The sequence below is a fragment of the Micromesistius poutassou genome, assembly GCF_964030765.1.
Source record: "Micromesistius poutassou genome assembly, chromosome: 21".
NCBI lineage: Eukaryota > Metazoa > Chordata > Actinopteri > Gadiformes > Gadidae > Micromesistius > Micromesistius poutassou.
This window is the reverse complement of record NC_140291.1, coordinates 11,502,007-11,516,545: the sequence shown is the minus strand read 5'-3', so window position 1 is coordinate 11,516,545 and position 14,539 is coordinate 11,502,007. Positions and strand designations below refer to the sequence as shown.

Below are 14,539 nucleotides of genomic sequence, written 5' to 3'. Positions count from 1 at the left end.
TGTTGGGTTTTGTAGGGACCTATTTTTGCATGATGGTGCAGAAGCCCTTGAAGACTTATGGCAGCACACAATGACATATTTCCCCCGCACTGCCCCAGGATGTGCAGCGTTACTGTATTGGTTTTCTTATTTTTTACAGTCCTAGTCTCAGCCTCATGAGCTGCCTACACCTGGGTCCAGCGGATGCATTTTATTTGGTGCTCCTGGTGAACCGACTTTATTCATTCACTTGGTGGACCAATCAGAAGCTGTGGAAGTTTATGGAACCTCCAAAAATGAAAATATCAGCATGATTCCCAGAGCACAGAGGATGAGTTTACAAGCTGACCTTTTGCTCCTCTGACAGCTCCTAGTATCCTTCCTGGAACAATTCCTTATTCCTCCCCTAGAAATATGTGGGGCGGCTACCATGCTTGCAGTTCACAGTGACAGCAGCCTGCACACTTTAACCTAGATGGAGAAGGAAGGAGCCTTGAGGAAATATGAACAAGGAAGTTGCATGCGATGGCTAGAAGGAGCATTCACCCAAAATGCTTTTATGCAGAATCTGCACAACAAAGTGATTTTGACAAATTATTTGACTGCTTTCGATTTTGTAATGTTTGATTCACTTTTTGTACTATTTAAACAAATGTGCTGTTCTTGTTTTATTGCTGTTTTTTTTTTTTTACAAAAATAACTGTAAAACCAACCCCCTCTTTTGGCCTCTTTTCAGAAGACCACCAAGACCCCTCCGACGGGCAGCGAAGGGGCTGCTCCGGCGGGAGGAAGATGTTTTCAGTAGACAGCTGTAAATTCACTTCGGATAGGCAATGTAGTTAAAAAGCTGCCGCAGAAGACAGAGGAAGCCCCCTATAAGGAGTGTATCATCATCAACATGCATTCAGTACACACTACGCTTCGATTTCACCCAAGGCTGAATTAAAAGTAGGCCTACATGTTTTTCTGAATGTTTCTCATCAACGAGGTTGTAAAGTAACTAGGCCTACGATATTTATTCATTCATTGCGCCGCGGCCGAACTGACGGGGGTATTCTCTGATATTATGAATCTTAAAGACTGCGTTGGGTTCTCCGACTCTCGGGTAGGCCTACTTCCACAACAAGTAAAGACTCGTAGTGGGGTTTATCTCGCCCATGGGGAGAAAAGGAATTGGGGGAAATTAACTTTGGCTTTGAATCTGAAGTCCAGATTGAAACGAACATGGAGGAGAAAGCGATGTTTCAGCAGACTGCTGTCAGTTCACTTCGGGTCCATATAATTTTTCCGACGCTCCATAGTTCCGAGAGGTCGGAACTTTGGAGCGTCGGATATCAGAAAAATACAGAGAGGAAATTATGAAAAGAGAAATTATATGGACCCGAAGTGAACTGACAGCTGTCTACTGAAAACATCTTTCTCGAATGCCGCTTGAGTTTGTTGTTGCTGGTGACGTGAAGAGGTCAACCGGTGGCTCTATTACCACTAGTTGAAATGGGTACAGCGCCACCTATCGTACCGGGGAATGACACGCTTCGGCCAATGAATCGATTTACTCACCGCCATGTATAACCGGACAATTGCAGTTGTCCAATTGCGGAGCATAGTCGAACTATGGCATTAAGCTGTGCATGTAAACGTTCCCAACCGTTTCCTGCTAACGGCTGAGTTGAAAACTTGACTGAGTTTGTCAACTAACAACAAAGCCTACCCGGACCCGCTTGTTCCAATCTTTCAGTATATTGATTATTGATTTATCAAGGCATTAATGATAAATAACAATCAACAATCAACACGTTTTGACTTGATTTGCCGACCCACTTGCAGTAACCTTGTGGACCACCAGAGGGCTGGTGTCTCACGAAGGTTACCTGTGTTAACTTTTCGCTGGCCCATACATTTTCTCCAGAATTTTCTGTTTTAATTATAATATAATAATATAATAATTTCATATTTGATAAGTTAACCTGTGAATCAGATTAATCTTTTTTTTTTTTTTACAAAAGCAATGATGGATAACTCTAACTCTATTACACCCACGCAGCAGCTAGCATTGTATTGGTGTTCTCTGAATGAAATTAGGACAAAAGGGGGCAAATACGCCTTAACACGGCACAAGGGACCACGTCAAAAATAAATGTGATTAAAATACCTGTGTTACTCTTAACACAGAGATAACGGCTGTGATCAGTCGGCCAATTTGAATGCGTTTAAAGTATTACCTGTTAAAACTTCAAAGTGTAACTTGTTGACTTAACATATTGCTTATATTTAGTATTATTATTAAATGACATGGGGAGGCATGCCAGTAGGTTACAATAAGCGTGTCCATCGAAGGGGGAGAGTTGGTCACAAAAAGATAATCTCAAGTTTTGAAATTGTAATTTTTATAAACGACATTTTATTTATTTAACAAAGAAACACACAGTGCATTTCTTTCATGGTGTTTAATACAATAAAAATATTTTTTACATATGCATTCTTTTGATTTTAAGTCATTTAAACATTGTTGTATTGCCCCTCATTGGAAAATAACAAAATCAGGGCCAAATCATACCTCATTATTTATTTAATCCAATCATTTAATCCAAATCCTTTCAAATTGTATTCCTGAGGACAATAGCATTTAACACAGGAAAGCTTTTACAAATGAGAAATGTTTCCTTCTTTATTAAACCCCAATCCAAAACACATGGAGCAAAAACTGCTTTCAGCACTGAATGGACACCAGCTCAGAAACCACAGATTCTTGCATGAAGAGGATTTGAAAGTTGTATCCGTGATTGCATGACTGGTGCCGTAGTATTTAAAAAAAAGGAGGAAAGAAATTATGACGACTGCAAAAAATAAATTCAAGCTTATTTGTGGAGTTTTCTCCGAAAGTTGCTGACTCAGGCTCATGAGGAAATGTGAAAACAGTTAATGACAGGTGGAGTGTTCACGGAACGAGATCTGATCACTATCAGTAATAGCTGCCTCTGTGATTGACGAAAAATATGACTTTGGGACAAAAACATGTGAGGACATTTTGTCCCCAGCAGATGTATTGTCATATGATAAGTTTCAAGTTGTATATATTGGTACACAAAACAATCATAATAATAAGCAAACCATTCAATCAAAGTTTTTTTGTTCCATTTATAAATATTTTGATTTGGCAAAGTTGTGCAAATATCGCCTAAAAGGTATGAAATCAATATGGTAAATGAAAATGTGTTTGTTTAGTTTTTAAATCTATTTTTGTCAATTCCACTTGATTTTCCGCTTAACTGTACTCTTAATGCAAAGCTCAGCCTTTAGAAGATCACATACATAGCAACGTATGCCTTAAGTACCGTTCTGACAAACACTGAAATACATAAATACAGTGTGGTCAGTCGTGCTTTGGGCAATAGTGAAGGTTTGGTTCAGCAATCTGATGAGATTATTCACTTGACCGTGTTTTTAAAAGTCTGTAAGAGATATGTCAAATGTAAGATAGAAAATAAGATGAGAAATGTCTAAAATGTTGGCGGCTGGTCTTTTAGATATACCCAGCATAAAGTGGTATGTCGTGGTTTAAAATAATTGGTTTAAAGATTTCCAAAGTTCAGTATCACACACGAGGAACCTGAGATCACTAGCACAGTGCTACTAGGAGTGCTGTCATGCTATCGAGGCACTACGATTATAATTGTCAAGAGTTGTAATTATTCTTCCACACCCTGTTATCATATTTAATTATTTACAATAAGTAAATACTTATTGTGGTCCCAAAATAGTATTTCAAAATCATTATTTTTGGCAGCCAAGAAACGTCAAAAAACAACAATGCACAGCTGAAGATCCCCCAGCTGACCTTCAACTGAACTGAACTTTCAAGTTTTATCCAAGCAAGTTTATGGAATAACTCTTCCCAACAGAAAAAAAGTTCACGCCACCTAGTGCATTTTAAAAAGTCTGCCATGGACACGTTGGCGCTTCATTATTGCATAAGTCATGTATTAAAAATGGAACCCAATGGAAGAGATTAATATTTGTTTCTTTTTTGTTCACTAACTCAGGGAAAAGGTTGCTGACTCAACCCTAGTTTCCAATAAGTTATACAGCATTGGACTGGAGGGTTAAGTTTAGAGTGGATGATGAAAGAACGATTTCATTTGTTGAAGGACAAGGCCTGTATATTGTGTATTCTGTATATGTTGGTCTTATTGAGAAAAAGCTGATGAAACGCTCAAGAGAAACAATATCTTTAACATCTGCATAACCAATAGTTGGTAGAATCGCATCGTCTGTGCCCTAGACTTCCATCGTGGTTCAAAAAGTACACTTAAACCAGCCCCAGGGCTGTGCTGGCTACCATAGCTTCCGTAAGGAAAGACTGTTATTATTATTATAAGGATGGATACTGGACTCGATGAGCAGTCAGACAATAATGGAATAATGTTTTTGGACAACAATGGAAGTCTGTTCCATAGAAGGTAGCCAATGCACCTGCCCTTTCAGAGAAAGACAGCATTTGAACGCTATTGCTTTTTGTTGGACTGAGTTTCTCTGTTAGTCAGCCACAAGCCATGCTGCACACACACACTCATGAATCAAGTCAGTCAACTCCAAAATCGAGTTCCAATACCGGACAATGTATACAAATGCACTGAGGACTCCCTGAACCCACAAAAAATTGCAGCAAATGTTAGCAGATTTGGTAGAATAACATGGATATTTCACATTGCCTGTCGACAAAGATCAGATCAAATGTGACGCCATTGTTCCTGAAAGCGGAATAAGCAGAAGAAGAGGCAATTATCGCCGTGAACAGCAAGCGCCACTGGAAAAGGTTTCGTTCGTTAGGCGCGCTTGTTTTGTGACCCAGCTCGGCATGCAATGCAATGCTATGCAATGCACGGCACAGCCAACCAGTATGGCCAGCGCCTTGCTGGCCTTTAAAATGATCCCTGAATGTTTTTGACCGTTTTGTCAGAACCTGAAACAGTCGACAAAGCCACTTGGGCAATTTGTCAGTCTATATGTCAGTCAGTCAGTCAGTTGGCTTACAAAGCAGATCAGTCAATCAGTCAGTCAAGATGGCAAGATAGACAGTCTCTTAGAGTCAGTCAAGCCATAATTTTGTCAGAGCAAGTCCGTCAGTCAGCCTGTAAGTCTGAGTGTCAGTCAGTCAACCTGTGAGTCCGAGTGTCAGTCAGTCAGCCAGTGTGGGGGAGTCAGCATCTGGATGGGAGTCCTCCAGTGGTCAGTTGAAATACAGCTCCTTGGTGAGCATGGAGACCACACAAGGTATCTGCTTCTTCTCGCTGAAGCGCGGGTCCTCGGACCAGGACTCGAAGCTGGTGGCCACCATGTAGTTTACTCGCGTCAGGATCTGCATGATCTCCAGCTGCTTGCCGAACTCATTGAGAACGTTGCAGAGGGCCTGGACAAACCAGGATCCCCGGCCCGGGTTCCTCCAGGAATAGTACCCTGTTGGTGCAGCAGGGGGAAGGAGGTTAGAAATGGTGACGTGTCGTTTGCTATTTTCAGCCACTGCTTCGGATTCCTTTGGATTCATGCCAGGTAAAAATTCCTTGGCTTAACAAATCAGAAGATTGTGTAACCTGCATCTGACATTTTGTGGCTGTTGTTTAGTTATTACATTACATTGATATTTAGCTATGTCCCAACTCTCCACAATGCTGAATGTGTTCCACACATTTATTTGATGAACATTATTTGGCGTTGGGCCAAAGCAAGGGGATGGAACACAACCTTGTGTGCTCACACTGTGACAGAACACATCTACTCGCCTATTACACTAACATTTTTTAAACTAGTATCATACAGTATTTGCGATTGTTGTACCTACTCCAATTTTGATTTGGCAAGCTTGGATTGTTATCAGCCTCAAGCCCCTTGTGATTAGTTGCTTTGGATGAAAGCGTATTCTACAATGACTACATTTGAGGAGCTTAACTGGCCATTCAAATGTAAGTGTAAGGCAGTGGCTTTACCTGGGACCGTTGAGTAGGCAAAGAGAAAGTCTGCTTCCACGGGTATCTTGTGTCTGGGATTGGCGTCTGTCTCGAGGGCATCATTGGGAGGCCCTGAGTCTGTCTGTATGCCATCATCAAACTCGGACCCGCGGCAAGCCTGATGAAGCAAATGAAATGACATTTCATTGAGATCCTGAGTAGCTTTCTCAGCAATGACCTGGTGAAACAATTCACAATTAATTCTGTTTAAGCCATGAGCCCAAACCAAATTGCTTCTGCACATTTCAGTGTACACCCACATTTTAATCATAACTGATACATCTGGTAGAAGGCCTAAGTCTTGTTGAGGCTTCTATAAAGCTAGCCTTAGAAGCCTTGCCTTAAACGACTACTGAATAATAGTAGAGTCATTAACATTCACCATCGATATGCTGTCGCTCACTCTTTCAGGGCTAGCTTTCATCCAGAGTGTCTCACAGTGAATTCAGATCCAATGACATGTAAATGAGCAGGAAGAGGAGGGGGGGTTATACACAGGTCGACTGCAGACACAGGGTTTGATCCCAGTGCCTTTCGGCAGGGAGTCGAATGCCTTGACCGCGAGAGAAACCTGCCCCCCCCCCACCCCCCCACTACCCTGCTGTGAGTGTGGAGGACGTGCGTGGACGCGTACCTGGATGAAGAAGAGCTTGGGTTTGCCGACTAGACTCTTGCACATGTCTCCCCTGAACATGGAGGTCATGGTCTTGATGGGCATGGCGCCGTCTGTGCCGTAGATCATGCCCTCCTCGCCGTGGCTCAGCAGGATGCAGGCGAAGCACGAGCTGTCGCTGTGGTCCTCCTCCGACACTAGACCCCGCGTGTGCGCACAAACACACACACACACACACACACACACACATACATGCGCACACGCATACATGAATGAACACATGCGGGCATCGGCACAAATGAAGGCACGCAGGAGCACACGCACACACATATGCACGCACGCACCCATGGCATGCACACAAGCACCCAAACACACAGTCAGGCACATCCATATGAGGACACGCACACGAGCACGCACACACACACACACACACACACACACTGACACAGTCAGACACATATCCATATGAGGTTGCGCACGCGAACACCGCACACACACACACACACACACACACACACACACACACACACACACACACACACACACACACACACACACACACACACAGTCAGACACATATCCATATGACGACGTGCACATGAGCACCGCACACACAGTCAGGTACATATCAATGAGGACGCACACACAAGCACACACAAACGTCCGCATTAGACACGCACGCAGGCATGCCCACACAGATATAAGCAAGCGAAAACTAATGAAAATGCTTTTAGCCCGAGGCTCTTTTTTTACGACCCAGAATGAATTACCACTTAAGTAATAATCCATGTTATAATTAGTCTGGAAAAAGTGTTTAGAATTCAAATGCATGAATTTGCATTAATATACGCGACTATGTATGGCGATAGCGCAACTGTGACCCTACAACTGCACTGCCGCGACGTTAAGTCAGATCATCGACCATCCAAGTACCCCACACCGGACCCATAGTGTCTCCAACACCCAGGGGTCCACCGGCAGAAGGTTTAGCCACTGGACGATAACAGAATCTAACACCAACATCGTCTTTCCAAGTATGGTTCACATTTTTCCTTCCTTTTCATCAAAAGCACAACTTCACTGTCAAGTGCATGTAAGGTTACTCATTCAGCCGTGAAGCACTGGAAGCAAAATACTAACAAATTATCTTTGGGCAAAAATTGCCATCACGGTGCTATTTTGTCAAAGTAATCTTCATCTCACAAAAACTCTGAGATGCACTTTAAATGTACAGATGTACTGGATTTTGAAATCCTGTTGAATAATAATGATAACTGTTGATGGACATCTGGCCCAGCTCTACCACCCCCACCACCACCACCACCACTACCACCACCTACACCACCAGTACAGTGGCGATTTCTCTAAGACTGCAAGGGAAGCTCAGCTTCCCCTAAAATTTCAAAAATGAAATGGTCAAATATATACTGTTGTGTTAACATTTCATTGACTAAAAATGCGTTAGAACACGTCCATCTCGAAGACGAGTTTTGTTCAAAATCAGCTGTTTATCGCAGGTCAACTGACTCGATATCCTTCTCATACATTCCCGTAGCGTCACAGTGCGTTTGCCTGTTGAAGCTCAGCGTCCATCCACTTCAATGGGGATGCATAGAACAGCTTTTTTTAGTGCGTCGAAAGTCGACGGTCATTGGATAATGCTGTGATTATGTCCCTCCCACGGACGCTCAGCGTCTCTGGGGGTGAATGGAGGAGTGGGCTGGCCTGGACGCTGGGCTTCTGCATGATGATGGAGGGTCTGCGAAAGACTGAGTTGCCGTTTGATTGACAGCGATTTTGAACCATAAAAAGTCACCGGAGCTGTCTTCATTCCTCAGTCCCATCGCAGATTTTGCAAGTGAGTCGAAAGACGAACTGCAACCTATTTCTTGATATTTGCTTGGCGAAATTGCTAGCCAATTTTCATCCTACATTTTTTACACTTATTCACACAATTCCTTGCTTCAGTTTAACATAATTCCCACATTTCCTTGTTTGAGTTTAATATTGTTTTGGTAGTTGGCCATCACTTTGATTCAGGGAGCCTGAGGTCTGAACTTCCAAGTCCTGTATTCAGATCAGGACTTGCAGGGTGACAGGGGAAAGCTGTGTGATTTCTTGGTGTTCCTTAAAGACATGGAGTTGGACAGTGCAATGCCTCAGCTTTACAAACTCTTCTCATTAGTGGCAACAATTGGAGCTACATCTGCAGGTGTAGAAAGGAGCTTCTCCTGTTTAAAGCGGCTCAAGTCCTACACCCATAACACAATGGGCCAAGGCCGTTTAAGCAGCCTAGCTCTGCTGGCCATTGAGAGGACACTGGTCAAATCAGTGGAAAAGACAGCTAGTTGGTATGACAGAGCATTTCCTTGAAAAGGAACAGAGAGCATAATTTACATATATATATATATACATAAATTGAAAATTTATATGATGTAGGCTGAAAATTAGCTTCCCCTCTTTGAAAGACCAGCAGCCGCCACTGCACCACCACCACCACCACCACCACCACCACTGCACCACCACCACCAGTACCACTGCACCACCACCACCACTGCACCACCACCACCACCACCACCACCACCGCACCACCACCACCACTGCACCACCAGTACCACTGCACCACCACCACCACCAGTACCACTGCACCACCAGTACCACTGCACCACCACCACCACCACCACCACGCTACCAACACCACCACCACCACCGCACCACCACCACCACCAGTACCACTGCACCACCACCACCACCACTGCACCACCACCACCACCACTCCTCACCTGCTCTCAGCAGGTGCTCCATCTTCTCACAACTCTGGTCGTTGTAGACGCACACTTCGAAGCCCAGGCTCTTGAAGCACTTGAAGAGCTCACCGGCGTCTCGGTCGGTGCCATTGCGTACATTCATCCCTTTGGAACCCGGAAAATAATAGAGAGAGAGAGTCATAGAGAGTCATAGAGAGTCAGAGAGAGAGAGAGAGAGAGAGAGAGAGAGAGAGAGAGAGAGAGAGAGAGAGACAGAGAGACAAAAAGAGAGACAGACAGAGGGACAGAGACAGAGAGAGAAACAGAGCGAAAGAGAGAGACAGAGAGGGAGAGAGAGAGACATAGAGGGACAGAGAAAGAGACAGAGAGAGAGAGAGAGAGAGACAGAGGAACAGAGAAAGAGAGAGACAGAGAGAGAGGGAGAGAGAGGGAGAGAGAGACATAGAGGGACAGAGAAAGAGACAGAGAGAGAGAGAGACAGAGGAACAGAGAAAGAGAGAGACAGAGAGAGAGAGCAAGAGAGAGACAGAGACAGACATAGAGAGACAGAGAAAGAGAGAGAGAGAGAGAGAGGGCTTTTAAGTTGAAAAAATAAAATATCTGAAAGCACTTCCATAGTTTGATCGCAAAAGCAATCTCTTTTCAAGGAAATATTTTCCACTTTACCCACAATGACAGATATAGAAAGAGAAAAAGGACGGTTGATAATTAATGCCAGAATTGTATTCTTATCCCAATGTTGATATATAATATGACTACTTATTTAATAATATGACCTCTGAACATCGACCACACTGGTGGACGCCAACAATTTTGGGGTCCCCAACAATGTCGGGGTCCACCGGATTGTTGGTCCACATCCTCCATTGTTGACCCAACTGCTATGGCTCTGATCAGCCTGTAAGCCGTGCACCACGTAGTGACTGTTTCCATTGTAACCTGTGGTACCGGGCTACATATCAGTCTCTCCCTTGACCCACTGTCTTGCCCCCTAAAGGCACAAAAAATACCTCAAGAAAAATGGAAATATACAGAGAAGAAAAAGAACACTGTACCTGTCTTATCGTCAAAGTTTTTGTTGTTGATGATGATGCACTTGCCCACTTGCTGGTGGCTCATCTTATAGCGGAATGTAGGTGAAATAATTCTGTAATGGCTTTCAGAACAGTACTGCTGATCCTGGGTCTGGCCATCCTTCTTCTTCTTACTAGTGGGAGAGGGAAGGACAAGGAACACCCAGAGCTTTTCCGTTATCTCTTCCAGTCAGTCATCCACTAGGCGTTTTTATCCAAAGCGACTGACAGTGAGGACAAATACAGGGCATTGAGGGGGTACATGGGTTACAAGGCATCTTGCTCAAGGATGCCGAATCAGGCATCAAACCCAGTACCTTTTGGGTGTGGGTTGACAACACCCCTTGTCACTTTGGATAGAGGTAATATTTAATATCGCCTACCAACATTATGAACTGCTCTTGTAATGTTCCTAAACATAGTTCATATGTCCTTTCTTAGACGTGTGTTACGTAGGAATTATGTTTGTTCAATAACTGTATTCAAGAAGATTGTATTCAATAATTGAATATTTCAAAATAACCAAAGCCTTTTAAAAAATGACTTTGACTTTAGTTTGAACCTTAATTCCTGGTGACTGAAATATATATTTCAGTGGCCAGATATTTCTTGAGCAAAGAAAGTAAAGTGACTTAGTTAATGAGTTAAATATTATATTAATATAAGTTTTAAATATGTCAGTATTTAGCAAACATTTCAAACATTTGCAGTTAGAAATAACTCTATACAGTTCTACAGAGATAAAAAAGACCACGACATTATGAATAATCATTATCAAACAAGACATTTCATCAATATTTTAAAAATCCAAATCCAAGAGCCTTTGAGTCACGAGAGTGCGATAGTGTGCCACTTACTCCAGGTTCCCAGGACTTCACCAGCCAACCATCCACACACTCACACCAACGGGGAAACCAAAAAGAACCTTGTGAAACCACTTACTGGGCCGTGAGAACGTACATACATTCTTAAAGGAGGCATGAAAATCATGTCCGAATCAGGTCGCAGAAATCCACCGTCAAGCTCCTTACGGTTAAAAGTACACCATGGTCGCTGGACGTCGTGAAAAATTGTCCAAAAAAACGTGCGAAAAGGGAAGAAAAGACTGCCAAATCAAAGAGAAAGCGAGTGTTTCAAGTGTCCGAGATGGTGTAGGGTCCAGAGTGAGGTCCTCGCCAGTCCTGCCATATTCCTATTCTTTAAAAGATCCAACCAGAGAGCTCCTGGGCTATTGGGTCCCACACAATGTCTGCCCTGGTTCCAGAAGAGCTAGCTCATCAGGTGACCCCCGGAGGGGGGGGGGGGGGGGGGGGGGCGGGGGAACAATGAAGCCACGAGCCTCACTGACACACACACACACACACACACACACACACACACACACACACACAGAAACAAACAGAAACACACACACACACACACACACACACACACACCAGGTTGCCATCATACAAAACACAGAGTGCACGCTCCCTCACAAACATGTGATCCAGAACCTTTCAGAAGCCCAACCCCCCCACTTCGTTAGGAAAAAAAAAGTGTTCCCCCGAGCAGCGACCTTAAGTTTTTCTCCGGAGGATGAACGCAACGCCGCCTGGCAAACGGGGGTGGGGTGGGGGGGGGGGGGGGGGGGGGGGACCGGCGTGGCGTGGCGGGCGGTTTCTCATTTCGTTTGACCAAAACTCTTACCTCGGTTCCTCATTCAGCGCTACCCCGCTCTGCATCGGTAAAACGTGCCGTTGTGCGTCCTTCCTGCGACCTTCTAGCGCCCAGAGAGTTGGCTGTCAATAATCCAGATCCGGTGGCGTACCGCAGGGCTCTGATGCCAGGACTCTGGTATACTCTCTGTACTGTGGTGGTGGTGGTGGAGAGGTGGAGGTGTGGCGTCGGTGGTGGAGGTGGAGGTGTGGTGGTGGTGGTGGTGGGGGGGGGGGGCTGGGACGGGCCTAGTGGTGGGGGGGGGGCGGGGTGGGAGAGGGAGGGGAGGAAGTTTGGGACACTGCCCCCTCCCCGACCCCCCCCCCCCTCCCCCTGAGTCAGCAGGCACGCCACCTAGGCCAGAGCTTTCTAAAAAAAACTTGTAAAAAAGCGCCTATTCAATCGGTATTCGGGTGAGTCGGGTGAGTGTGTGTGTGGGGGGGGGGGGGGGGGGGTTCCTATCACTGCGACCCCTGCAGAGTTCAAACGGGACAAGGCCCTCGTCCTCTGCTGACAGGGGCAGAATCCTGCCATGGCAACCCACCTAACAAACAGCTTCTGCATCCTGTACCTGGAGAGCAGTGTAAGGACTTGGAACTTAGAACGTAGAACACAGCACACTGACAAAAAAATAAAAGTCCCCCATTCAAAGTAAAAGCCTGTCCATTGGAATGCTCTACTAATGTTGACATATCCTTGTACTTGATGTGTAGTGTACTCAAGTTATAAAAGGAAAAGTTGGCACAACATGATCTCATCTGATCTGATCCAACCAAGGTGTAATGACACACAAATAGACATATTGTTACTGCAATTTATATTTATTGAGCTCATTTGCTATACCCTGGATAATTATTACCTTAGTTGCGTCTCAACTTCAGATTGGGCAAGGTTATGTGGTATGCATAAATAATTTTGCATATATAATAATTTACCCCCCCCCCCCCCCCCACACACACACACACACTTTGAACCCTTTGTATCGAAACCTTCAGAAGGTTTGTACTGCCACCTTGTGAGAGATAATAATACTGCATATAGATACGGGAGACTGATGAATATGCGACTACAGAAAGAGTACAGAAATCTCTCAGTAGGCCGCTGCGACGGAATTATGCGCTAAATGCACTTTTTTAATTAATTAATTAATTATTTAATTTAATTTAATTTACATTAACATGAAAGGGTTTACTTAAGCAATGATGGGCTCGGACCAACTAAAAAGTAGGACCGGGTCTGCTAAACATTAACATTTTAAAACAGATTTAGCCCAAAGACTAGGCCTACGTAATGCAAAAATGTGGGAAATGCAATTCGTTAAACGGTCCTTTTAAAAGTGAGATTTGAGAATAAAACAAAATCAAGATTTAAATGTCATTGTTGTGTAACTTGTGTGACCTAGATGAACACCGCGGCCGAGTGTGGTGACCGTAGTGGAAACCTATTGAATTAAAGAGCGTCGGTTCTGACCTGCCGAACAGGAGGAACCTTCCGCTGCGGTCCGGCTTGGCGTCCGTGGTATCCGCGTCCTCCTGCTCCGCCGCTCCTTCTGCACCTTCCGCCGGGTCGGTCTGCATACCAGGAGCCGCTGCCTCGGCCATCTCCAGGAGTACACACAGGCAGGCTACAACAAGACGTGGTATAAGCTAAGCAGGCCCGCTAGTGCAGTATAAGAGGTGTAGCAGACTAGTGTGACTAGTAACTAGTGTGAAGGAATTTAGCATTCAAAAGTTATGAAGTAGTTCATGAAGCGATATTTTGGGAGAATAACGACGTCGCAACGAGATTTCACCAAAGCACGAAAATGAAACTAACTTTTTGCGCCTGCGCTCAACTTCTTCCTGGGTATTGCCAGTGAAACGCCACATCCAGGCTGCAGGCTTCCCCCCCGCCCCCCTTCACTCACACACACACACACACACACACACACACACACACACACACACACACACACACACACACACACACACACACACACACACACACACACACACACACACACACACACACACACACACACACACACAAATTCATTATAATGATATGAATGAATGAATACTAAATTCCAAAATAATATGTAAAACAAATAAATAATATATTTTATAGTGGTACACATTGTTGTTTAACACTGCGACCATATATGCATTAAAACACTTTATTTAAATATCAAAATGACACAAATACGGCGCATCACCCTATTTTAAAGAGCACCATCACACTGACTACGTTTCCCAAACTGACCCTATCTCTTCATCTTCAAGAGCATGACACATACACACACTGTCATCCAAAACCCCCGCCCTTCGCGTTGACAGACAGCTGTGACCGGCCAATCATCCCGTGCGGAGCACTAAAAGAGGGTGGGGCCTGGTGTCAAGTGAAGAGAGACAGGTTCAGAGGGTC

At 44.4% G+C, this 14,539-nt stretch overlaps 1 protein-coding gene across 2 annotated transcripts; it reads right to left on the bottom strand.

Moving 5' to 3' along the window:
• Positions 1–2,411: 2,411 nt before the first annotated feature.
• Positions 2,412–14,017, bottom strand: casp7 (caspase 7, apoptosis-related cysteine peptidase). 2 transcript variants are annotated; one of them, XM_084485429.1, is made up of 7 exons: positions 13,952–14,017; positions 13,607–13,760; positions 10,421–10,572; positions 9,381–9,509; positions 6,619–6,794; positions 5,964–6,102; positions 2,412–5,436 (listed from the first exon to the last, which is right to left on the bottom strand). In XM_084485429.1, the coding sequence occupies exons 2-7, from the start codon at positions 13,735–13,737 to the stop codon at positions 5,210–5,212; spliced, it is 954 nt and encodes a 317-aa protein (XP_084341555.1). In that variant the 5' UTR covers positions 13,738–13,760; positions 13,952–14,017; the 3' UTR covers positions 2,412–5,209. The 2 variants fall into 2 exon arrangements, with proteins under 2 accessions (XP_084341555.1, XP_084341554.1); XM_084485428.1 differs by lacking the exon at positions 13,952–14,017 and having other exon boundaries at positions 13,607–13,931.
• Positions 14,018–14,539: the final 522 nt, after the last annotated feature.

Excerpts from the sequence above, each read along its gene's own strand:
- casp7 (XM_084485429.1), bottom strand. The coding sequence starts at position 13,737 with ATGGCCGAGGCAGCGGCTCCTGGTATGCAGACCGACCCGGCGGAAGGT. Across the intron at positions 9,510-10,420 it reads AAACTTTGACGATAAGACAG|GGATGAATGTACGCAATGGC; the intron begins GTACAGTGTTCT and ends CGGGTTCCAAAG. Across the intron at positions 6,795-9,380 it reads GGAGCACCTGCTGAGAGCAG|TGTCGGAGGAGGACCACAGC; the intron begins GTGAGGAGTGGT and ends CGCGGGGTCTAG.